The sequence below is a fragment of the Somniosus microcephalus genome, chromosome 8 (genome assembly GCF_052327205.1).
Source record: "Somniosus microcephalus isolate GS21.2 chromosome 8, FLI_Smic_1.0, whole genome shotgun sequence".
NCBI classification, from domain to species: domain Eukaryota; kingdom Metazoa; phylum Chordata; class Chondrichthyes; order Squaliformes; family Somniosidae; genus Somniosus; species Somniosus microcephalus.
Genome location: NC_140994.1, coordinates 267,574,206 through 267,600,850, shown reverse-complemented (window position 1 = coordinate 267,600,850; position 26,645 = coordinate 267,574,206). Strand labels below are relative to the sequence as shown.

The 26,645-nt window shown below is 45.6% G+C and overlaps 1 protein-coding gene across 6 annotated transcripts in view; it reads left to right on the top strand.

Moving 5' to 3' along the window:
• LOC147114384 (E3 ubiquitin-protein ligase RNF130-like) overlaps nt 1–26,645 on the top strand; it is a 220,144-nt gene that overhangs the window by 185,385 nt on the left and 8,114 nt on the right. The window contains exons 4-8 of one of the 6 annotated variants that reach the window (XM_085996046.1): nt 988–1,070; nt 4,324–4,426; nt 5,694–5,898; nt 18,458–18,551; nt 21,050–21,109. In XM_085996046.1, the coding sequence (XP_085852172.1) occupies nt 988–1,070; nt 4,324–4,426; nt 5,694–5,898; nt 18,458–18,551; nt 21,050–21,077 (513 nt within the window). In that variant the 3' untranslated portion in view covers nt 21,078–21,109. The other 5 variants (XM_085996047.1, XM_085996049.1, XM_085996048.1 and 2 more) reach the window with 5 other exon arrangements.

The following is a 26,645-nucleotide window of genomic DNA, read 5'->3' as shown; positions in this document are numbered from 1 at the left end:
AATACTCAGCAGGTCAGGCAGCATCTGTGGGGAGAGAAACAGAGTTAACGTTTCAGGTCGATGACTTTTCATCAGAACTGCTGACGAAAGGTTATCGACCTGAAACGTTAACTCTGTTTCTCTCCCCACAGATGCTGCCTGGCCTGCTGAGTATCTCCAGCATTTTCTGTTTTTATTTCAGAGTTCCAGCACCCGCAGTATTTTGCTTTTGCCTTAAGTCCACCGAGAAAGAAGATTTAAGTTCTTGTGGCCAAGAGGGAAAGCAGTAACAGTTCCCCACACATCAGAGAGCAGCAGTCCTGTCCTTTTATTTCCTCTTTCTCCCTCAGCGTGAGATGCCAGGCCTCTGCTTGGAACCTCCCTATGGTGGCATAGCTGGGATCAAAAACTCTGGAGCATGGGACATCTCAACCAAATGACTGTCCTTGTATTTGAGCCGGACAGTGAGTGTTAACAGTGACAGCATCGCAGCCATACCCCACCATGTCCTCACTTGGTATTCACTGGAAGAGGTCACACGTGGGTATGCTAGCTTTCCTCTTTTCTACCCTAGCCCTGACCCTGGATCATTGTATATCACCTTGGTTGGGATCCGCTAACTCAGCATAGATCTGGAAATTTCCTAGGTTTGTCTGACTTTGTGTCAGGCTAGCTGGTGTATTTACCCACAAAGACATCAGGGAAGCTTGACATGTTATTTTAACCATAAAAATGAAGCATGACCAACTCGGTTGCACCTGTCATCACTGACTCGGGCCAGCATGCTGCCTTTAGTTGATAGGTAGCACCATAAATTGGGATTACTTGGAAGATTTTATCTGCAGTGGGTTATTGGGAATTTTTAAATATATGTTATCCTACGGTACCACTGTGTAGATTAAACAATACCTGATAAGAGCAGGTTTGGACAGCACTTTTTTTTTTTAAGTCTAAACTTATTAACTGCGAGCAATAATTAACTGAATTATATCTTTTTGTGTTTTTCAGGAAACTGACCCAGAATTTGATCACTGTGCAGTCTGCATCGAGGGATACAAATCCAAGGATGTGGTCAGGATTCTGCCATGCAAGTAAGCTCTTTTTATGCCTATTTTAATATATCTGAATACACTGAGCACTTCATGTCGTAGTTTTTGCAGAAATTAATGATGTTGCATCTATGCCTATAATATACGTGTTAAAATAGCAATTACTCCCTCTAACATCGAAAATGTCCCAACGTACTTCGCGAAGGAGCTGAAAGTAAAAGACATGCAAGTAGAAGAGCAGTTAGGGACGTGGCCAGCAGCGTGGTTTGATAAGGATTTTGAAGGTGGCAAGTGGTGACGAGGGGGAGACTTTAGCTGGATAGTTGCAGAGTGTAAGGCCAAGGTGGATATAATGGCCCTGAAATTAGGATCGGGAGCTTGCCGCGCGTGCAAGCCCCCGATGTGCACTCACCCGGCGCGCGACATCTGAAGCCCGGGCCTGCTTGCATTTTCTGTCACAGGCCCGGTTCAGCTGTCGGCGCGATGTGCTTACCTGATCCAGCAGCGTAGTTAGTGCGATGTGCCGGCTGGGATCAGGTGAGCACTGTGCAGCCAATCAGGGGAGGGGAAACTTCATTCATGAGTTTGAGAGTAAGAACTGTCAAACCCATGAAAATTCCTGGCCCCAAAACACTACTTAAACTTTAAATAAAATTTTAAAAAACATCCCACTGATTATATTAACTATAAATAAGTTTAAAAAAATGTTTTAAACAATTAATCAATTTTTAAAAAATAGGGTCTAAAACTAAACTTACCTTACTGTAAATTCTTTAAAAATAATAAACCTGTGGAAAAAAAAATTCTAAATTGTACTAAAAGCCCACTTACCTGTAAAACTAAGTACTTACGTCTGGTTTTTCCACGCGTAAAAACCAGAGGCCTTTACACTCGGGCAACTCTGGGGGGGAAAAAAAAAAGGAATTTCACTGCGCACGCGCTGCCTGTGCAGTCGCACACGTTCTGCCTCTTAACCCCTTGGGTCAGAGGACAGGAAATGCCGGTTTTCAGCGCATGCGCTGTGCATGCTGAAAACCGGCAATTCCTCCGGTCACACGCGTGAGTACCCCGTCCTTACTCACGCGTTGTGCCCGGAATTACTGGGCCAATGACCTTGGAGGGGATACAGAATGATACCAGAACTTGAAGGTTAAACTACGAGCACAGGTTGCATAAACTTGGTTTGTATTCCCTCGAGTTTAGAAGGTTGAGGGGTGATCTGATCAAAGTGTTTATAATGATTAAGGAATTCGAGAGGGTAGATGCAGTGAAACTATTTCTTGTGGTGGGGGAATCCAAAACAAGAGGGCATAACCTTAAAATTAGAGCCAGGCCGTTCAGGAGTGAAATCAGGAAGCACTTTTCACACAAAGGGAAATTAAAATCTAGAGCTCTCTTCTCCCCCCAACCCCCCAAAAAAAGGCTGTGGTTCTGGGGGACGAATTGTAATTTTTCAAGACCGAGATCGATAGATTTTTGTTAACTAAGGATATGGAGCAAAGGCGAGTAAATTGAGTTGAGGCACAGATTAGCCCTGATCTAATGGTGGAACAGGCTCAAGGGGCTGAATGGCTTTCTCCTGTTACTTACAAAGCAGTAGCTGACATTTCCGCTGAATTTGTAGATTTCTTGCTTTTGGGTATGGCTCCTTAGTTTGAGAGCCTGATAAGTAAACGTGCACTTACTAGTTGCGCAAGGTTTACATGCACATTTCTGATCTAGGGATTCAGTTGAATGTGTGTGCACAGTACATGTGCAATTATTTGGGACTTAAATTGTGCAGCTATACCCTGACTAGAAACCCAAGCCCCGTTTCCATACGAGCGAGGTCTACCAAGATCGTTCATTTTAAATTTGATCCGAAAAAGACAAAGGAACAGAGACGGGCATTTTTCAGCTTCAAGTCGTTCTGTATTTGTTAAAATATTCCTATGGCTAAACCCCCGGTACATCTGATTGCCAGTTTTTTCATCAGTCTGCTTAAAAATAAGCCAATTCACAAAATTCAATTTTTAAAAATAATCTGTATTAAAGTTGTTTTTTCCCCTCCGGGGAATTAATATGTTTATGTGTATCCATCCTGTGTTTTAGTAATTCTACCAGCATTATGACCTTTTTATCAAAGCCTTATTGCATTTGAGTCATTCAGATGCATTTACGTTTTATTGATGGGAGTGATCTCATTCAGAGTACATCTCTCTCCAGTATCTTGTTACAGAAATCAGCTTCCAGTTGGAACGGAACATTTTCTACCAATTTTGTATGGTGGAAACTGCCAATAAGAGGAAAAAATTGTAACCTGTTTTTCCACACCCTTATCAAGGATCTGCCTCATTGAACCTTGAAGGGTAGCATGAAATTGTCAAATGTAGTAGATGCCGTTTAACAACTTGCCTAAAAGCTGTCACTGTTGTAGATTGTTTTCTCTATTGCTTTGTCCTGCTGTGTTGGCCATCTTGCATCCATGCTATGGCATTGACCAAAGCAACAGAACCATCAACAGGCAAAATATATGAAAAAGAACCTGGAAAGAGCATCTGGTCCATCAAGTCTGCCCCTTCCAGATATAGTGCAGCCCGCATGTATCAGCTGTCCCCCACCCCCCCCCCCCCCCCAACCCCCCAATCTCCTGGAAAGACAAGGAAACCAAGCCAAAGAACCGAAGGCCAATTTAAGAACAACAGGGAAATTCCTCTCTATTCCCTGAAGGCAATTAAGCAAGCTCCAGGAAATGGCAGTAACCCTTGACTGTTTAAAAATATAACATTGGTACATGCTGCACTTTTTAAGAAATCTATGGAGAACATATTTGCTCATAGCTTGTAGTCAGTCACCACCTATTAACTGCTTTGTACCTTGTATTGTGCATGAACAACACCAAATTGCTCAGCTGGATTGAGAGTTTACTGTTGATTCAGTCTAATTTTATACAACACATTAACTGTTGATTGTTTTGTGAAGACGCGAGACTTGCCTGTTTTGGAGTCTTCTCGAGTGGTCGTGCCAAAATTTAATCTGAGAAGAATGTTACACACTTGGGAAATGCCAATGGCATATCATTCTTAAATAAAGGCAAAAAGATTTGTTGCAACAAACACCAGTAATTCTAGGTTGAAAAGGATTTATAAATTTTGCAAATGATTTGGTAATCTGGTTGTGCAGTTAAAATATTTGTTTACTCCACATTGCTGACTGCCCCTGGAATGGAGTTAAAACAGCTGTATGACTGTATCCTAGAACTTGCTGTAATATATTATGGACATTTTAAAACTAATTATATTGTGCATTGTTTCAGGCATGTCTTCCACAAACAGTGCGTTGATCCCTGGCTGAATGAACACTGTACTTGCCCCATCTGCAAACTAAACATCCTGAAGGCCCTGGGAATCCTGGTAGGGGTAAAAGCGAGTTTTAATATGTATATACATTTTCTATTAAAAGTTCCAGCAATATTGTATGACGGGAACAATTCTTCCTGAACATAGGCTGAGCTTGTGTCCAATGTTCCCTGTAAGCTGCACTTTTTTCTGCGCGGCCTGTTTCTTTTAATGCGCGGTCCCTATAAATTTCGCCGCATGCGCGGTACCTACAGTGTAAAAGCTGGTGAGTGGCCTGCGCGGGACCTTTCAGATTAGCAGGAACATTGCTTGTGGCATGTGTACTTTCTACACTTTGAGTGCTTGCTGTAAGGGAGGTGTGAGCTGGCACAATCCAAAACAGCACCAAAGTAGCCAGTCTTAAAAATATACTTGGGTTCTATAAATTTGATTCCTTTGTAGATTTTTCATCCTCTTCAGCTAGTTTATAATGAGGGCGGTGCTTTTGTGTTTTATTAAAATCTCGCATTAATTCTATAGAAAGAGATTTGCTTCACAATTCCATGACCCCCCTGTTAAATTTGCTTCCCGACTTTGGCTGGCCCCTTGGTGTCCTAGCTGCCCTTTCCTTGAGGATTGGGAGTAGAATCCTCTGTGCTAATGGATGGTGGGGAAAACCCACATCAGCAAACTCACTCTGCACAAAGTATGTGGTTAGCTCAGTATGGAGCAGGCAGCTGTAAACTTTGGTGAAGTTGACAGCTTGGTAACCTAGCTTCCCCTGCAAAGGACGTGAGAGTTTTAACGAGAAAAGTGCTTTCCCCAATTAAAAGAACATCTTATTTCACATAGACTGGGGGTGAAGAAAGGTCACACCCATCTTCTACCTTCGAGGAGATTCATAGAAACTTAGAGCACAGAGGGAGGCAATTCGGCCCATCGTGCCATCTTGGAAAGAGCAGTCAGTCCCACACCTCCGATATTTGTAGGTTAATTGTATTTCATTGTTATGGAGAGCACTCAGTTTGGGTCTTTGCTCTCGGCTATGAGAGAGAGTGTTGTCACTGGAAATCCCAGCAATCAATCTAGGTTCAAACCAGAAATAACAACAGAAAATGCTGGAAAAACTCAGCAGGCCAGGCAACATCCGTGGAGAGAAGTTGTTATTTCGGATTTCCAACATCTGCAGTATTTTGCTATCGTACTTGGTTCAAACCAGTGCTGGCTGGAGATTAGGAGGTTTGAGTTGAGATGATGGCCACACCTCAAATTAAAATATTTTTGAAGCGCTTTGCTTAATGATGTACTCTTGAATAGTTAAATAAACATAGTGATTGGTCCCTTACAGCCAGACACGCACTGTGCAGAGAATTCAGCGCTTGATATGGAGAGATCGATCAGAGGATCACCCACCAATCAGAGATCCATGCCTAGTGATGTGGCTAGTGATGGTTCCATCAGTCTCGAACCACTCCGATTTCTGGGGAGCTCGCAGTTGGGTCAGGAAGAAGAATCTGTGCCACGCACCAGGGAAATGAATGTCACCGTAACCAGTAAGATTTTCCGTAGTCAGTAATGTTAGAACGAGAAGTGCCTGCTTAAGAGGGCAAAAAATAAAGCAGTGCAACTTGTTTTCCTCCTCAAAGGAGCAGGCCATTCCTTGCTGTTACCTCCAACACAATTCTTGTTCTTGTCGTTTGATTTTTTTTTAAAAAAAGGATGCATGCAGGCAGGGATATGGGAACAATATCCCATCAAGTGATATAATGAGAGATTCCATTCTTATCATGTGGAACATTTAATTTTGTATATCACCAATAACACATGAATTTCATTTGACAGTTTTTTTTAAAGAAATATTTTTACCACCGATTGTTTTAGACTAACTGGTGCTATCATACCTAATCGGAAGGGAGGCAGGCCTATCCACCCATGCGTAGACTGCGAGTGTGAGACCGTGCGATTAAAAGCTGCCGCTCCCTGTTTAAAATGCTGGGTTGTTTTGAAGTTTGGTGCCACCATCTGGCAGAACATAATTTCCTGCTTCATACCTTCTAGCTGCTCTGCCCTGAGCAGTCAGGGTTTTGTAGTATTCCACATCACAACCGCCTCAAATCACATCTGTTTTTACTTTGTTTTAATCCCCCCCCCCCCCAAAAAAAAACTTTCAGTTTTATGAGATTTTAGAGAAAAGTTGAGAGGTGTAAAAAAAAACTAACCTTTTTCTGTTTGACACATGTTACAAAATTCCCATTATGAGTAAGAACAATGTGCAACTGTTAACGTTCCCCAGTGTCTATTGTTTATTTTCTTTACACTCCTGGTAGCTTTTGTACCAAAAATGTTTCCACCGCTATCTGAGAGACTCCTAAAATGAGTGGGTTAATGGACAGATTTATGGCTTGCATGCTACAGCTGTTTACCTTGAAGTATTCGTCTTCAATCAGACTGAGATGTATTGATTTGACGATTGTGGAACACTTTCTGATGTATTATCAATCTCTGAAACAATCTGTTCTGCTGTTGGCATGCTTCTGCTGAGCTCCGGTGCCACACTGCTGATTCAGTGACCTCGCTGCTCGTGCTACCAGTTTTGCTGAACATCTTCCTTGCCTCATTGATCAAACTGCAAAGCTGTCATGAGACTTTCTGCGGGGGCAGAGTGTGTGAAGTAATGGCAAACAGTGTGGGACCTGCTGAACATTTCTTCTAAAATAAATGACTACTGGCTCTTCTAAGTTATATTTTTCCTATAAATTGCTTAATATTGGTGCTTTTTCATCATATAGTAATATAATATATAACCAGAGGGGACAGGTCTAAGGTAATTGGTAAAAGAACCCATGGGGGGATGAGCAGATTTTTTTATTTTTTACACAGCGAGTTATGATCTGGAACGCGCTGTTTGAAAGGGCGGTGGAAGCAGATTCAATAGTAACTTTCAAAAGGGAATTGGAGAAATATTTGAAAAGGTAACATTTGTAAAAGAAAGAAAGACTTGCATTTATATAGCGCCTTTCAGGACCACCGGACATCCCAAAGTGCTTTACAGCCAATGAAGTACTTTTTGAAGTGTGGTCACTGTTGTAATGTGGGAAACGCGGCAGCGAATTTGCACACAGCAAGCTCCCACAAACAGCAATGTGATAATGACCAGATAACCTGTTTTAGTGATGTTGATTGAGGGATAAATATGGGCCGGGGATAATTATTGGGGAAAGAGCGGAGGGTGTGGGACTAATTGGAGAGCTCTTTCAAAGAGCCGGCACAGGCACGATGGGCCGAATGGCCTCCTTCTGTACTTAATATAGTATGTGTTACTTTTGCATAGATACAAAATGATGTAAATGTTTTTCAAGTTATGCAAAGGAGGTTTTCTATGAAGCAGTTTCAATAAAGGGTAACTATTTTTATTCGTGCCCTGAAATTACTCCGTTCCAGCCTTCATAGTTGTGTGCAGTATGACTGGTTAAAAAAAGGTTTATTGTTCCCCAGCTCTTTCCAAGCCTGTGTTTAATGTTTACAATAAAACAGCCTGCTTTCATTTTTGTTTCTTCCTTATAATAATTTATTGCTAGATAGACTTTTATTAAAAAATAAGTTTCTATCCAAAGAGATTGACCTCGGACTGAGACGAGATCTTTCAGATCTCTGAACAGCTGTATTTAACACAACTGTCACTTTCAGGTTTCTTTCCATTTTGATTAGTGAACTTTTATAAGCCATTAGGAGCTGTGCCGGCTTATCTCATGGTGGTTCTGCTGGCAATGGCCAAAAGAAGGATTGCCACCTTTTGCCAAGTCCAACCCCAAACAGAGGGGTTTATTTTCTGATGATGAATTCAGCAAAAACCTTTAAAAACCTCCATCATTAATATTGCCACATCATCAAACTGACTTTTATTTCCAAACGTAGGCTTGTGGTCTACATGTCGACATCTTGCAACGTTTTGGACACCCGTCTCATAAAACTGGACTCCAAAGCCCAACAGATGGTGAGCCGACTTGTTGAATTTCCAACTTTAGCAGACGGTTGGCGAGCCCTCTCTGTATGGGAATAGATCCATTCAGTTTGCTTGGTGTGTTTCCACATCTAAAGCGACATACTCGTGTTGAAGAAACAGTAAGTTCACAGTTATGGTTTCCTTTTTAACTACAATTGCACTGCCAGACTTTTGATTCAAGGAGAGATGATGTGAGGGGACTGCTACATTGTGGTTAGTTAGGCCGCTGGAGACCAAAGAGGGGACTGCCAACAAGCCATGCATAAAATATCTTGCACACTGGCCAGAATAGCGCAAAATGTGGCGGTACCCTTGTCAATATTTTCATCACGGCTGAAGGGGGAGAGAGGGCAAGAGGGAGAGTGTTGTACACTGGCCTCAAAATACCACCAGCACTCTCCACGTGTTTCTAATGATTCACATGCTTCGTAGCATGTTGTAAAGTGAATTGAGAGACTGCTGAATCGAATGCAAGATGCCGGCAAAAGCTTCACTTTTGAACTGACAAAAAGATAAAGATCAAGAGAGGAAGAATGCAGGAAACTGAGAAATATTGTCGGAGCTGTTTGTAAAGCACAGCTGTGCACCGCCAGTGGATATACTCCATTTTCTGACTAAATATAAAATTGTATCATATTCACCAGCTTTTTGAACACGTATCTAGATTCATCTTCAAAGCACAGATCTATATGTTTTTAAAAATTGTGATTCTCTCTCTCTTTCCCCCCCCCCCCCCGCCCCTCCATACAGTATTTACATGTATGGACTGGATCCCAGATTGTAGTTGATGAGTTAAAATCTGCTCATGTGTTACATTGTTCGTCTTGTTAAAATAATGGTGAAATTTCAACTGCAATGCTTCAGATACTTTCCAATTAGTTTTAGTTTCACAAACACCCGAAAGTTGATCAAATATTTGACGGCGAAGGCATTTCTAGAGTTAGTACTTTCGTTTCAAAGTGTTCCCCCACCTCTGAAGGCTTACAATACTTGGTACTAAATATCATTGTTGTTCCTGGTTAATTTTAGCCTAATGGAGACCAGTCGTTTCTTTTCCCACTCCAGTGTTTAGGTTACATGGTTTACTGGCATGTGGAACAGTTCCATTGGCAGTAAGGCTCTGGACTGGCAGGGGCCAATCTGAAGCCGCTAGAACCCAGAAAAACTGTCTATCGGCTAAATGTGTAGCAGTGCCCAACTACTCAGTGATTCTTCACCCCCCCCCCCCCCCGCCCCCCAATCCCCATGCCCTCCCCAGGGGTCAGGGATCAGTGGCCTCTGGATTAATATCCAGGAGATTCCAAAGCATTAACTCCCATTGAAGTTAATGAGCCACTGCAGAAACACAGGCCATCCTCGTCGCAGAACAGCTGAGGGGAAAGCAATATTAAAATGCTCGCCTCAATGAGGCAGCAATCAGCTGGGACAGCGGCTACTTAATAGTGCCAGGCACTAACAGACATATCCTTAGGGTGAGGGTGGGGGAAATACTTTCTGCTCAAAGTGCCCTTACCCCCCGCCCCCCCCCCCCAGAGTCAGTGGCTCTCGGGCTTTTATCTTGCTTGGCTCAGTAAGACTAGCCTCGGTCTTTCTATAGGACCCACCAGGTGTATGTGGATAATTTGCAAATGTGAAAACTCTGACTTTTAGAAAATCCTGTCGGCTGGTTATCATGTACAGTTTACACCAAAATGCAGTGATTCCGCCTTCACATTAATATCAAATGTGCATGGTGATGGAGCGTGAAGCTGCCTGAATGGCCAGCGGTGTCTGAGAGACCACCTCACACTGCAGTATAACTGCAACTGATCCAAAACAAAGTTTACAAAATCTTTATTTTTTTAAAGTCTTTCCTGTGTTAATAGAGAGTCAGCTGTCCACTGATATTTACTATGAGGTCCTGGTCTTCAAACACTCTCTCCCTCAGGCGACCGAAGGCTGCACTGGCACACTGAAGGCGGTGTTGGACTTCGTCGTCGACGCCAGTGCAGCCTTCGGTCGCCTGAGGAAGAGAGTGTTTGAAGACCAGGACCTCAAACCCGGCACTAAGCTCATGGTCTACAGAGCAGCAGTGATACCCGCCCTGCTGTATGCCTCAGAGACATGGACCATGTACAGCAGGCACCTCAAAGCACTGGAGAGGTACCACCAACGCTGCCTCCGCAAGATCCTGCAGATCCATTGGCAAGATAGGCGAACCAATGTCCGTGTTCTTGCTCAGGCCAACATCCCCAGCATCAAAGCTTTGACCACGCTCGATCAGCTCCAATGGACGGGTCACATTGTCCGCATGCCCGATACGAGACTCCCAAAACAAGCGCTCTACTCGGAGCTCCGGCACGGCAAGAGAGCCCCAGGTGGGCAGAGGAAACGCTTCAAGGACACCCTCAAAGCCTCCTTGGAAAAAGTGTAACATCCCCACCGACACCTGGGAATCCCTGGCCCAAGACCATACAAAGTGGAGGAGAAGCATCCGGGAAGGTGCTGAACACCTCGAGTCTCTTCGCCGGGAGCAAGCGGAAGCCAAGCGCAAGGAGCGTACATCAACCCAAGCACCCCAACCCACCCGCCCCTTCAACCACCGTCTGCCCCACCTGTGACAGAGACTGTAGGTCCGGCATTGGACTCATCAGTCACCTGAGAACTCGTTTTTAATGTGGAAGCAAGTCATCCTCGGTTCCGAGAGACTGCCTTATAAGTAAGAAGAAGGATATTTACTATTTAAAGAAAGACTTGCATTTCTACAGCCCCTTTCACAACCTCAGGATGTCCCAAAGCGCTTTACAGCCAATGAGGTAATTTTGAAGTGGAGTCACTGCCGTAATGTAGGAAACGCAGCATTCAGGTACAGGTGAGCAAGGAAAAGCACTTGATGCACATTGTCCCTGGGCAGAGAGGAACACAGAGCCAGCAGTATAATTCTAGATTGCAGCTCCACATCTCTCTAGACAGATAGCAGAATGTGTAGTGTAACAGCATTCTTAGTTTAGAGATTCTGAACTATAATTGGATATGTGGCTCTGACCATGTGTGTGTATATATACAAATCTTAAACCAGTTGAACAAAATATTAAAGGGTTTCGGGAAATGAGCAGGGACATGGAATTAGAGTAGATGGAGTAGATAGCTGCTATGTGGATCTAATACCAGCGCTTCAGGCCACGTGGACTGTTGTGCTCAAATTTCTGTGGTTCTGCAAACTGTATTGTCCTGGTATTTCACATGTCTTGTAGGCAGTTTAATTGTATATAAAACACTATTTTTAAGCATTAAACTGCAGCAGTGAGCATCAATTTAGTTGCATTATTAATATGCTGGTGCAAGGCGATATCTGCACACTGAATTGTCAAAGATTTGTATTGTGTGATACTGGTAACAGGCAGAGGGACCATTATTCACCTTCTGGCAAAAAACATTTTTCTTCACTAGATTGAATTTGGAATTGGTGTCTGGAAAATGAGAAGTCGAATTTCCCAACATAGCACGGGCTGAGTTGCCCTAGAGGTGATTTAAAGTAACTGATCTGTAGCCTGTCTGTTTTGCTGTATATAAAGAGTTAAAGAAGGAACATCCATTTGTGTAGTGCTTTTCACATCCTCAGGACGTCCCAAATTGCTTCACAACCAGTGAATTACTTTTGAAGGTGCAGTCACTGTTGTTATGTCTGCAAACATGGCAGCTAATTTGCACACAGCAGGATCCCACAAAGAGATGGGGTAAACGATCAATTAATCTGTATTGGTGGTGATGGTATGGTTGGGGAATAAATATAGGCCAGGACATGGGGCGAGCTTCCGTCCCTCAAATATTGCCATGGGTTGAGGATCTTTTACACCCACCTGAACAGACGGATTGTGGCCTTGGTTTAACGCCTCTTCCACTTCTGACCAGTGCAGTACTGGGGGGTTGCTGCATTACGTGTCCTTCTGGATTATATGCACAAATCCTGATATGGGGCTTAACCCCACGATCTTCTGCCTTGCAGTTAAAATTGGTACCAACTGAGCCAAGTTGACACTTGCTTGATATCAAGTTACAGCTGTTTTCTGAGACTCGGTATGTTATTGCTGTATATAATAGCTGTATAATCCCCGCGTGTGTGAGGCAATTAAGTCATTTACAGTAAAGGCAACTGCATTTTGGTTTTATTGAAAAGTGGATGGCATCTTGGAATATGACCCCCCAAAACAGCAGTTACAATTCCCACGTCCTCATGCAATAATAACTGAGTTTCATTACTCATTCAGTGAGCTCTCATTCAGTCATCAGCGGAGGAAAAGGGGGCAAAGTACTTGAGGTTCCATGTACTCTTTTGTTTTTCCTCGCCACACATCCAAAAAAAATGAGAGAAATCACTTGGCATGTGACTTTCCAGAGCTGAGACGTTCTCACTTCTCAGTTTTGTGAAAGTACAAGCTGGTGGAGGCTGGCCGTGTCGGGTGAAAAGACCCGTGCTACCTGGAAGCCTGTGCAGTGCCGAACCGTTGGGTTGAGTTTGTATGTTGGGAGCAGTATCCGGGATGAGGAAAAAAATGCTATTTCCTGATCTCCATGGCAGCCGGGATGGAGCCATCCATTATGCGATCTGTCATGAATCTTATCATGACTCATGAAGTAACACTGGGCGGCCAGCTGGTGGCGCTGTCCAAGGAGTATAAATACTCCGGGCCTGGGCCCAGCTTGCTCAGGATGTTTCTGTAACCAGGAACTAGTGATGTAACTAGAATCTCCTGGTTGTGAAACAGTTGATTAAAGCCTTGTTTTATATTCAAACCAAGTGCTCAGTACTCTTTTTACATCACGATCTAAGCAAGTTTTTCTCCCACTGGGACACCCGATGCCGGCGTTTTGACTGGCGGAAAATTTCTTTTGCAGAGGAGATGTTTTTACTAAATGTCTTTCCGAGCTGATGATGTGAATTCTGTCATGAGGGTAGAGGGAAGATCAGTATTTACACCTGGATGGCCCTTGGCTGCCTTGAGAGTAGGATGAATATCAGTCCTGGCGGTTGCAAAGAAGCAAGGATAAAAATGGAAAAAGATTGATGAGGTGCCCTGGTGCAACCTGGTATTACCAGTAGCACAGTATAGTGGGCAGTGTTCCCTCTAACTGTTTTTCCCTGTGCGGGCCCTTTAAATTTGCTGCGCGCTATCTCTTGCAGCGGCCGGTGAGTGGCCTGCACGGAACCTCGCGATTGCCGCGCACCTTAGGGGAAACATTGATAGTGGGATGAACAAGATGCTCCAAAAAGTGTCCTTTCTACTTTCTCAGCACTATGAAACAGGCATAAAGCAAATGCTTTCCACGTAGAGCAGTACAAACGATACATTTACATTTTTCTTTAACCGGTTGCATGAGTTTGGTAATGAATGAAGACATGAATTTGTTCAATATGGAACATCCTGACAAAGTCTTGCTTAACCAACCTTATTGAATTTTTTGAAGAGGTAACAGAGAGAGTAGACAGTGGTAATGCAGTAGGTGTCCAGTGGTGTACCGCAGGGATCGGTGCTGGGTCCCTTGCTGTTTGTAGTGTACATTCATGATTTAGATATGAATGTAGGAGGTATGATCAGTAAGTTCGCAGATGACACAAAAATTGGTGGAGTGGTAAATAGCGAGGAGGGAAGCCTCAGGCTACAGGACAATATAGATGGGATGGTTAGATGGGCAGAACAGTGGCAAATGGAATTTAACCCTGAAAAGTGTGAGGTGATGCATTTTGGGAGGACAAACAAGGCAAGGGAATACACAATGAATGGTAGGACCCTAGGAAGGACAGAGGATCAGAGGGACCTTGGTGTGCATGTACATAGATCCCTGAAGGCAGCAGAACAGGTGGATAAGGTGGTTAAAAAGGCATATGGGATACTTGCCTTCATTAGCCGAGGCATAGAATATAAGAGCAGGGAGGTTATGATGGAGCTGTACAAAACGCTAGTTAGGCCACAGCTGGAATACTGTGTGCAGTTCTGGTCGCCACACTATAGGAAGGATGTGATTGCATTGGAGAGGGTGCAGAGGAGATTCACCAGGATGTTACCTGGGCTGGAGCGCTTCAGCTATGAAGAGAGACTGGACAGGCTGGGGTTGTTTTCCTTAGAGCAGAGAAGGCTGAGGGGGGACCTGATTGAGGTGTACAAAATTATGAGGGGCATAGATAGGGTAGATAGAAAGGAACTTTTCACCTTAGTAGGGGGGTCAATAACCAGGGGGCATAGTTTCAAGGTAAGGGGCAGAAGGTTTAGAGGGGATTTGAGGAAAAACTTTTTCACCCAGAGGGTGGTTGGAATCTGGAACTCACTGCCTGAAAGGGTGGTAGAGGCAGGAACCCTCACAACATTCAAGAAGCATTTAGATGAGCACTTGAAATGCCATAGCATACAAGGCTACGGACCAAATGCTGGAAAATGGGATTAGAATAGATAGGGCTTGATGGCCGGCGCGGACACGATGGGCTGAAGGGCCTCTTTCTGTGCTGTATAAATCTATGACTATGTAATTTATCTGGATTTTCAAAAGACCTTCGATAAGGTACCCCATAATAGACTGATGAACAAGGTCAGAGAATGCGGAGTCAGTGGACAAGTAGCAGAATGGATTGCTGGCTGTCTTCAGGACAGAAAGCAGAGAGTTGGGGTAAAGGGGAGCTATTCACAGTGGCAGAAGGTGGGTAGTGGTGTTCCACAAGGATCAGTGTTGGGACCACTGTTGTTCACAATTTACATTAACGATTTAGACGTTGGAATCAAAAACACAATTTCTAAATTTGCGGATGACACCAAATTGGGGGGGAATAGTCAATACTGAGGAGGACTGTAACAAGTTACAGGAGGACATTAATAAATTTGCAGAATGGGTATAAATTTGCAAATGATTTTCAACACAGATAAATGTGAGGTATTACATTTTGGTGGGAAGAATAGGGAGGCCACTTATTATTTGGAGGGTGCGAGTCTAGGTGGGGTAGAGGAACAAAGGGATCTGGGAGTACAAATACACAAATCACTAAAAGTTGTGACACAGGTTAGCAAGGCCATAAAAAAGCAAACCAGGCACTAGGGTTTATTTCCAGAGGGATAGAATTAAAAAGTAGGGAAGTTATGTTAAACTTGTATCGAACCCTGGTTAGACCACACTTGGAGTACTGCGTACAGTTCTGGTCACCATATTATAAAAAGGATATAGAAGCACTGGAGAGGGTGCAGAGAAGATTTACAAGGATGATACCAGAAATGCGAGGGTATACATATCAGGAAAGGATGAACAGGCTGGGTCTCTTTTCTCTTGGAAAAAAGAAGGCTGAGGGGTGACCTAATAGAGGTCTTTAAAATTATGAAACATTTTGATAGAGTGGATACAGAGAGAATGTTTCCACTTGTGGGGAAGAGCAAAACTAGAGGCCATCAATATAAGATAGTCACCAAGAAATCCAATAGGGAATTCAGAAGAAACTTCTTTACCCAGAGAGTGGTGAGAATGTGGAACTCGCTACCACAGGGAGTGGTTGAAGCGAATAGTATCGATGCATTTAAGGGGAGGCTGGACAAGCATATGAGGGAGAAGGGAATAGAGGGTTATGCTGATAGAGTTAAATGAGGAAAGACGGGAGGAGGCTCGAGTGGAGCATAAACACCGGCATGGACTGGTTGGGCCGAATGGCCTGTTTCTGTGCCGTATATCCGGTGTAATCCTCCAACCCGGTGTGTTCTATGTAAAATGCTTATTTAAATGTTTTCTTTCCATTTTTAAAAAAAAACCTTGGACAAGTTGCACAAATGGTACAGTAATATTACTTAGAATAGTTACTGGTATTGTCACTGCAGAGGACGAGCCAGGTGTCACACTGCTGGTAAATTTAGTCGTTTGGTGCTTTTAATATTTCGCTGTGACTAGAATCAATTTTAACCGTACAGAGCATATGATATTCTGAAGTGGTTGTGTGTAAATGTCCTTGGATTTGAGATATTTTAGCATCAGTTGAAGACTGAGGGTCAATGATTTTAGTTCCAAATATCCACTCCATTTATTACAGGGAATAAGTTGATGATGGTGTATTGAAGTGGATGAGAATTGCACTGCTTTTAATTTGGGTTTGCTGCTCACAAGGTGCATTTGTGTAGCATTTATATCACTGCTGTAGTATATTAAAACTAGTAATTAAAATGTGGTAACATGCTGGTGATCCTGCTGGTGATCTATCAAGACTTGCACTGTTTTCACATTCTGCCTGTCCTTTATACATCCACCTTTAATTCTTCGTGTGTGTGTGTGAGAGACAAGGGGGGGGGGGGGTGTGTGAGGGAGGCGAGGGGGTGTGTGAGGGAGGCGAGGGGGTGTGTGGGGGAGGCGAGGGGGTGTGTGTGGGGGAGGCGAGGGGGTGTGTGTGGGGGAGGCGAGGGGGTGTGTGGGGGGGAGGCGAGGGGGTGAGTGTGGGGGAGGCGAGGGGGTGAGTGTGGGGGAGGCGAGGGGGTGAGTGTGGGGGAGGCGAGGGGGTGTGTGTGGGGGAGGCGAGGGGGTGTGTGGGGGAGGCGAGGGGGTGAGTGTGGGGGAGGCGAGGGGGTGAGTGTGGGGGAGGCGAGGGGCTGTGTGTGGGGGAGGCGAGGGGGTGTGGGGGAGGCGAGGGGGTGTGTGTGGGGGAGGCGAGGGGGTGTGTGGGAGGCGAGGGGGTGAGTGTGTGGGAGGCGAGGGGGTGTGTGGGGGGGAGGCGAGGGGGTGAGTGTGGGGGAGGCGAGGGGGTGAGTGTGGGGGAGGCGAGGGGGTGAGTGTGGGGGAGGCGAGGGGGTGTGTGTGGGGGAGGCGAGGGGGTGTGTGGGGGAGGCGAGGGGGTGTGTGGGGGAGGCGAGGGGGTGTGTGTGGGGGAGGCGAGGGGGGGTGTGGGGGAGGCGAGGGGGTGTGTGTGGGGGAGGCGAGGGGGTGTGTGTGGGGGAGGCGAGGGGGTGTGTGGGGGAGGCGAGGGGGTGTGTGGGGGAGGCGAGGGGGTGTGTGTGGGGGAGGCGAGGGGGTGTGTGTGGGGGAGGCGAGGGGGTGTGTGTGGGAGGCGAGGGGGTGTGTGGGGGAGGCGAGGGGGTGTGTGGGAGGCGAAGGGGTGTGTGGGAGGCGAGGGGGTGTGTGTGGGGGAGGCGAGGGGGGGGGTGGGAGGCGAGGGGGTGTGTGTGGGGGAGGCGAGGGGGTGTGTGTGGGGGAGGCGAGGGGGTGTGTGTGGGGGAGGCGAGGGGGTGTGTGTGGGGGAGGCGAGGGGGGGTGGGAGGCGAGGGGGTGAGTGTGTGTCCTCCCCTCTCCTGAAGACAGCAGTGTGGATTGGGATACGCTTCCACAGGCTCTGATAACCTTCCAGTATTTTGCTCAAGTGATGATTCTTTACTCTTGACCCTGGAAGGTGAGTGTCAGGTTGCTACCTGACCATGTGGAATCGCAGCTCGGTCTGATCCCGATCCCGATCCCGATCCCCTCTGATGCACGTGTCTGTATGTACACATGCGGCAGTTTCCCCACTGGGGGCCATTTACGATCAGGAGCAGGAACCTTCTTCCAAGCCCCTGTGGATCTATGGATGCTGAATTGAATTGCATTGGCAATAAGAGAGCCTTAGCTGTGATAATCTAATTTAGCAATGACTGAGGAGCTGATACATTTACCCACTGAGTCGGGAAGAAATCCTAACTGATTTTTTTCTAAAGCAATCAAATTAGGGTGTGTTAAACAATATTTTCATAACGGAGTTACTGGATAGTGTGGTTCCAAAGAGTTAACTAATGAACTATGGATTACTCTGCCCTGAATCTTTGTTTTAAACCTGTTGCATTTTGCAAATGTACAGACTTAAGAATAATTTCAAATGGTATCATGTAGAATTGTTCCCCACTGAATGCGTTATTGGGAGGGTGTACTGGTAGGACCAGTATTTCCATGTGGTGTGTGATTTTTTGATGCCTGATAATCTTGCTCTCCATTTCCTCGCACTGCACTGTCATTGACTCTGCTTTACTGTCTGATCCGTATTTTCCTAGACGCGCTCACTTGTGCTGCCGCCGCTGCTGCTGTATAAGGGAATCTCGTCATTTTTCACATGCCGTTCCCAGAGTGATTTACCTTTCCTTTGTTAACAGAAGAATGGCTTATTATCGCAAGTTTTGGCGTGCTTAGTGCTCTCACTCTCTTCTACATGATAATCAAAGCAACCACAGCCACAGCAGCAGATGAGTAAGTATTCAGACCTTTCCTGTTCTTTTTCATAAATCATGCTGTTTTCCAGCTGACGTCTCAAATGGTACTGATTTGTAGTTTGTCTGTTTGGAGGTGACCTGTATGTATCTCACAGTAAGTTGTACAAGACAGGATTTTGCTCGCTTAACTACTTGACTACTTAACCTAAACAATGTTCACTTATTAGTGTAGCAGGCAAACCCTGTTCAAAACTCTGCCTAGTTAAAAAAAATAAATCAATTGAAGACAAGTCACATTTTTACTATTCAGAAATGGCCACTACATTTACGAATCCTATATTTCTGAATCTGAATTTCACATGGTGATTACAGGGCATTTGTACCATGTGGTGATGGGACTAACTTGTTTCTGCTGGGTCCAGTAAGAACTGATTCAGCAGTTGAACCAAACCAATCTTGGATCAGTGGTCTTTTATGCAGTGCTTACTCATTTAATCCAGTCAGTTTTTTTTTTAGTATAAACTTATATTTTTATCAAGTCATTAACTGCTCACAAATCAGGCTTCACCAAGGGTGTACAGTCTGATTTTTTTTGCACTATGTCAGATATTGGACTGAAGGAATTCGGTCACACACGGAGTGGATGGATAGCAGACTTGGTAGAGTTATGGCGAGAGTCGAGGAATGCAGAAAAGCAGATGCACTTTGGCATCCCCTTGATTACATTGTGCTGGTTTGAAACCCAGCAAGAGCGATGAATTTCTATATCTGTATTTAGACTTGGGGTGGGCTTTGATTGACTCCAGAGTAAGGTGGCCAATAGATCTTCTGGTGCGCACAGCATTTGTCACCATTGATCACTGTTCACTCTCTCATTGCCTTGATATATTTAAGAAGAGTTAACTGGTTAGGAGTTCTAAATTAATCCCCTCCCCAAAGTTGTAGCATATTAGCAACAATAAACCTGTGTTCTGCCCAGAAATGTGTATTGTGCAGGATAGAAACAGGAATAGGCCAATTCAGCCTGTTCGGCCATTCAGTGAGATCATGCCTGATCTGTAACTTTACTCCATCCACCCGCCTTGGCTCCATATCCCTTTATACACTTGGCTAGCAAAAACCTATCGATCTCGGATTTTAAATTATTAATTGAGATAGCATTTACTGCTTTTTGTGAAAGAGAGTTGCACACTTTCATGTGAGGATGTGTTTCCTAGCTTCTCTCCTGAATGGTCTGGCTCTGATGTTAAGGTTATGTCCCCTTGACCTGCACACCCCCACCAGAATCACAGAAACCCCACAGTGCAGATAGAGGCCATTTCGGCCCATCGAGCCTGCACCGACACATATCCCACCCGATCCCCGTAACCCCTACATCAACACATATCCCACCCTATCCCCGTAACCCCACGTATTTAATCCCCCTAACACTAAGGGTCAATTTTTTATCATAGCCAATCAACCTAACCCGCACATCTTTGGACTGTGGGAGGAAACCGGAGCACCCGGAGGAAACCCACGCAAACACGGGGAGAATGTGCAAACTCCACACAGACAGTCGCCCGAGGCCGGATTCGAACCCGGGTCCCTGGCGCTGTGAGGCAACAGTGCTAACCACTATGCCACCGTGCAGTGTAAAAGGTTTGTCTCTATCGACCCTATCAATTCCTTTCAAAATCCTAAAAACCTTAATCAATGCTAGAAATGTTAAAATGGGAGTAGGTGGGGGCACACGGAATTCTTGGGAGGGCAGGGAGAAGCTACTAGCTTCCACCTCTGATAAATCGGTATAACTACCAAGTAAACCACAGTGGCAATAGTCACGCTGGTAGAATCATAGGATCATAGAAATTTACAGCACAGGAGGCCACCATTCGGCCCATCATATCTCTGCCGGCCAAAAAAAAGAGCTCTCCGGCCTAACCCCACTTTCCAGCTCTCGGTCCGTAGCCCTGTAGGTTACCGCACTTCAAGTGCATATCCAAGTACTGTTTAAATGTGATGAGTGTTCCTGCCTCTACCACCCTCTAATGCAGTGAGTTCCAGACCCCCACCGCCCTCTGGGTGAAAATATTTATTCTCAACTCCCCTCTAATCCTTCTACCAATTACTTTAAATCATAGAAACATAGAAGATAGGAGCAGGAACAGGCCATTCGGCCCCTCGAGCCTGCTCCGCCATTCAATGCGATCATGGCTGATCATCCAAATTCAGTACCCTGTCCCTGCCTTCTCCCCATGCCCCTTGACCCCTTTAGCCTATGTCCCCTAGGACAAAGGTCAGCTTATGACATGTTTGAGGTCATTGACTTCCAAGAAATAAATTGCTGCCGCTGGATCAGGACATACACTTAAACCATGTGCGGCCATTAGAGTTTTTGCAGAAGATCGACATTACATGGAATTACTGAGCATCATTTACTCTTACATGCTATATACATATAAACAACATACAAGAGTCAGATTCATGTTCTGAAGTACATTTAATGAAGTTAAGAATACACAAGTTAAATGAACAGTATGATTCCCATTTTAGATATGAAAATGAGACAGCACAGTGGTGAAAGATTGGAAATGAAAGAAGATAATTGGACAGGTAAGTACCATCAGGACAACTACTTCAACAATGGACTTTCGCCATATCAGTTTTAAAGGTGTTTGACTTTGGGTGAATACCTGTTTGTAGGTAAGCCTCCATATCAGTTACCTTGTGTGGAGCAGACTCATTGTGAGGATGACAGCTGGGCTATCCATTTCACCTGGACAGTCTCCTGGCAACTGATTGCAGTCGAGAAAGCACTTTCCCACCTCGCATATTAGTGAACGGAAATCAAACTCTGTCAGCAAAAGGAGATCCTCATTCTGCGGCAGGGAATGTGCGAAACTGCTTCTTCCTGACTGACCTGGCCTACATAACAACAACAACGCCTTTAACGTAGTAAAACGTCCCATGGCGCTGCACAAGAGTATTTTAAGACAAAAAATTTGACACTGAGCCACATAAGGATAAATTAGGGCAGGTGACCAAAAGCTTGGTCAAAGAGGTAGGTTTTAAGGAGCGTCTTAAAGGAGGAGAGAGGCGGAGAGGTTTAGGGAGGGAATTCCAGAGCTTGGGGCCCAGGCAACAGAAGGCATGGCCGTCATTGGTTGAGCGATTATCCTTGGTCCTCTCCTATTTCTCATCTGCATGTTGCCCCTTGGTGACATCATCCGAAAACACAGCGTCAGTTTTCACATGTACGCTGACGACACCCAGCTCTACCTCACCACCTCTTCTCTTGACCCCTCCACGGTCTCTAAATTGTCAGACTGCTTGTCCGACATCCAGTTCTGGATGAGCAAAAATGTTCTCCAATTAAATATTGGGAAGACCGAAGCCATTGTTTTCGGTCCCTGCCACAAACTCCGTTCCCTAGCCACTGACTCCATCAGTCTGGGGCTGAACCACAATGTTTGCAACCTTGGTGTCATATTTGATCCTGAAATGAGCTTCCATCCACATATCGGCAGCATAACGACTGCCTACCTCCACCTCCGTAACATTGCCCGACTCTGCCCTTGCCTCAACCTCAACATAACATAAGAAATAGGTGCAGGAGTCGGCCATACAGCCCCTCGAGCCTGCTCCGCCATTCGGTCAGATCATGGCTGAACTCCACTTTCCTGCCCATATCCCTTGATCCCCTTCGTGCCCAAGAATCAATCTATCTCAGTCTTGAATATACTCACTCGGGCTTCATGAGATGGAGGTTTAGACACCCTGTAAATAAAGATTTCCCAAAGTGTAACCCAGTGCTGATCTAGAGGAACAGTATGTGTAAGTATCTACCTGTGGTGGTAACTGCCCAGAAAGATATTGTTCCCTTTAAATCAGGGGCTGAAATGATAGTTTGCTGACGAGGTTTCCTAGTGCTTCTATTTTTTTTTTAAGCTGTCGAAATGTTGAGTAGCAGTTTAAAACCTAGCACAGATAGTCTTTAAGCAGGTGTATGACAGTGTGGAGAGAGTGTGCGTGGGAGTTACTGAAACCCTGGATTTTATGGAAAGGTTATCTGATTTAGATCTTTTGAATCTTAAAAACAGGTTCTCAGCTACCAGATGAAGCTGTTGCTGGGTGTAGTCCCAAAACCTGGACCAGAACCGAGCTATAATTTAAAAATCTCTTCCATTCTTGTCCTCCTCTCTCTCCATCCACTTCCCAAGCTGTTAATACTGTGTGTTGGCTTCTTTCATTATTATGCTCAATGCATTGCTGCCCAATTTGAGACGTGCCTCACATCGGCAAACAACGCTGTTAATTCATCAGCAGTGAACCATGTGAGATTGTTCACAGATTACATCGCTGTCACAAACTATACATTCTCCAGGTGACAGATGGCGTGATACAGTAACATTCACCTGTACAATTCCACTATCAGTCTCACAGCAGCAACGTTTTAATTTAGTACATTTTGTAAAGTTACTTTTTTGTCTGTATCCCTCTTTTTCAATTATGCCTAGCCCCTTTATTGCAATAAACCATGACATGCCAAGTGAAACTTAGCAGGATGGCAACATGTTAGAGCACAGTAACCTGGGGACAATTACTCCTGGAACTGACAGGAGACTAAACAAAATGGTGGAGACAACAACAACAACTTGTATTTATATAGCACCTTTAACGTAAAACGTCCCAAGGCGCTTCACAGGAGCATTATCAAGCAAAATTTGACTCCAAAACACATAAGGAGATATTAGGACACGTGACCAAAAGCTTGGTCAAAGAGGTCAGTTTTAAGGAGCATCTTAAACGAGGAGAGAGAGAGGCGGAGAGGTTTAGGGAGGGAATTCCGGAGCTTAGGGCCCCAGGCAGCTGAAGGCATGGCCGCCAATGGTGGAGTGATGGAAATTGTGGGATGCTCAAGAGGCCAGAATTGGAGGAGCGCCAAGATCTCGGTGGGGGGGGCTGGAGGAGGTTACAGAGATAGGGAGGGGTGAGGCCATGGAGGGATTTAAACACAAGGATGAGAATTTTAAAATCGAGGCGTTGCCGGACCGGGAGCCAATGTAGGTCAGCGAGCACAGGGGGTGATGGGTGAACGGGACTTGGTGCGAGTTAGGACACGGGGCAGCGAGCACAGGGGATGATGGGTGAACGGGACTGGGTGTGAGTTAGGACACGGGGCAGCGAGCACAGGGGGTGATGGGTGAACAGGACTGGGTGCAAGTTAGGACACGGGGCAGCGAGCACAGGGGGTGATGGGTGAACGGGACTCAGTTCGAGTTAGGACACGGGGCAGCGAGCACAGGGGGTGATGGGTGAACGGGACTCAGTTCGAGTTAGGACACGGGGCAGTGAGCACAGCGGGTGATGGGTGAACGGGACTGGGTGTGAGTTAGGACATGGGGCAGTGAGCACAAGGGGTGATGGGTGAACGGGACTTGGTGTGAGTTAGGACACGGGGCAGTGAGCACAGGGGGTGATGGGTGAACGGGACTGGGTGTGAGTTAGGACACGGGGCAGTGAGCACAGGGGGTGATGGGTGAATGGGACTGGGTGTGAGTTAGGACACGGGGCAGTGAGCACAGGGGGTGATGGGTGAACGGGACTGGGTGTGAGTTAGGACACGGGGCAGTGAGCACAGGGGGTGATGGGTGAACTGGACTGGGTGCGAGTTAGGACACGGGGCAGTGTGCACAGGGGGTGATGGGTGAACGTGACTGGGTTTGAGTTAGGACACGGGGCAGTGAGCACAGGGGGTGATGGGTGAACGGGGCTCGGTGTGAGTTAGGACACGGGGCAGTGAGCACAGGGGGTGATGGGTGAACGGGACTGGGTGTGAGTTAGGACACGGGGCAGTGAGCACAGGGGGTGATGGGTGAACGGGACTGGGTGTGAGTTAGGACACGGGGCAGTGAGCACAGGGGGTGATGGGTGAACGGGACTGGGTGTGAGTTAGGACACGGGGCAGTGAGCACGGGGTGATGGGTGAACGGGACTGGGTGTGAGTTAGGACACGGGGCAGTGAGCACAGGGGGTGATGGGTGAACGGGACTGGGTGTGAGTTAGGACACGGGGCAGTGAGCACAGGGGGTGATGGGTGAACGGGACTGGGTGTGAGTTAGGACACGGGGCAGTGAGCACAGGGGGTGATGGGTGAACGGGACTGGGTGTGAGTTAGGATTTGGGCGGCAGAGTTTTGGATGAGCTCAAGTTTATGTTGGTTTCTCTTTAAATGAAAAGGCCAACATACAAAAGCAACTGAGCAGGATAGTGGCAACACAAAGGCAAAATACTGCGTATGCTGGAAATCTGAAATATAAACAGAAAATGCCGGAAATACTCGGCAGGTCAGGCAGTGTCCATGGAAAGAGAGAAACGGACTTAACGTTTCAGGTCGGTGACCTTTCATCAGGATAGTGGCAGCAGTGGGCAAGAGCTGAGTGGTCTCTGCGGAGCAAGCACAGCTTCTTCATGGGTATTGACTTTGGTCAAGGAAGAGGGGAGACTGGTAATGGTAGCAGCTGTGAGTGAGAGAGCAAGCAGGCTAGCAGTGTGTGTAGTTAAGAGGAGATTAGGTAGGAATGAAATACCAAGTGGGAGAGATGTGTAAGAAGACACCTACACCATTGTAGCAAATGGGCCAGGAATATACACTGGACTTTTCTTGATTGTGTTATTGTACTCCAATGCGGGAGACACAACATTTTTCTAATCTGCCCAAAAACTTTTTGCTAACTTTTCTAACAATGAAACTTTTAAACCGTATAGTGTATTATTTTTGTTTATATTCCTGCATTTGCTGCTTCTTGGTATGAAATTGCAGACTCGTTGCCTGTTGAACTCTCCTCTCAAAATGCTGCATCTGTGCTGCCGTTGATGGTTCATCTCCTGAACCTGCCCATTAACGGGCTCCAGCCCCCTCAAAATGCTGCATCTGTGCTGCCGTTGATGGTTCATCTCCTGAACCTGCCCATTAACGGGCTCCAGCCCCCTCAAAATGCTGCATCTGTGCTGTCGTTGATGGTTCATCTCCTGAACCTGCCCATTAACGGGCTCCAGCCCCCTCTTTCCTCTTCGTATTGATGACTTTCACTCATCATCACCCTGTCCACTCTCCTGCTGGTCATTTCAGTCCACTGTATATTTATTCAATTCCTCCAGATCGCACTGCCTCGGCATCCAGCTCCTCTTGCAGTGGCTCAATCTTGATCTCCTTTATGCCTTCAGTGGGGCAGTGAACATTATTCAATTCTTTAGACAGACAGTTTGTTCATGTTTCTCACAAATCTTTAGAACTGCGACCTCTTATCTTTGACTCGGGCCTTGGGCATCCATTTTACGACATTCTTGGCCTCTATCACCTCTGACCTTAACTGGAACCCCTGCATCTCCTCCATTGCGAAAATTACTGTTCAAAATAACTTGTTTTTCTTTTTTATGGCAAAGGCTTTTCCCAGTTGATTCTCTCGAAAGCTTAGCTCTGTTTAATACTTAAATACTGCTCCCCTTCTGGATCGACTCTTCTAACACCATGTGTACTCCTGGACACGATACAGGGAAGAACTTATAGTCCAATAGATGATTCATCCATCACCTCTATCCTCCAATCTCTCTCTCTCTCTCTCTCTTGCATTTCTCTCTCTTTTATCATTAGCACTTTACAGCCAATGAAGTATTTTTTGAAGTGTGGTCACTTGTAATGTACGAAACGCAGCAGCCAATTTGCGCACAGCAAGCTCCCACAAACAGCAATGTGCTAATGACCAGATAATCTATTTTAGTGGTGTTAGTTGAGGGATAAATGTTGGCCAGGACTCTGGGACGAATTCCCCTCCTCTATTATGGTTAGTGCTGTTCTGACCTTTCCTTTTTTTGTACCTTTCAAGTTCCAACTAAGCCAGTTAAAAAAATGTCCTTCTCTCTACATCTTTATTTTGTTCAAGAACATAAGAAATAGGAGCAGGAGTCGGTCATTTGGCCCCTCAAGCCTGCTCCGCCATTCAATAAGATCACGGCTGATCTTCTACCTCAACTCCACTTTCCCGCAGTATCCCCATATTCCTTGACTCCCTTAATATCCAAAAATCTATCGATCTCTGCCTTGAATATACTCAACGACTGAGCATCCACAGCCCTCTGGGGTAGAGAA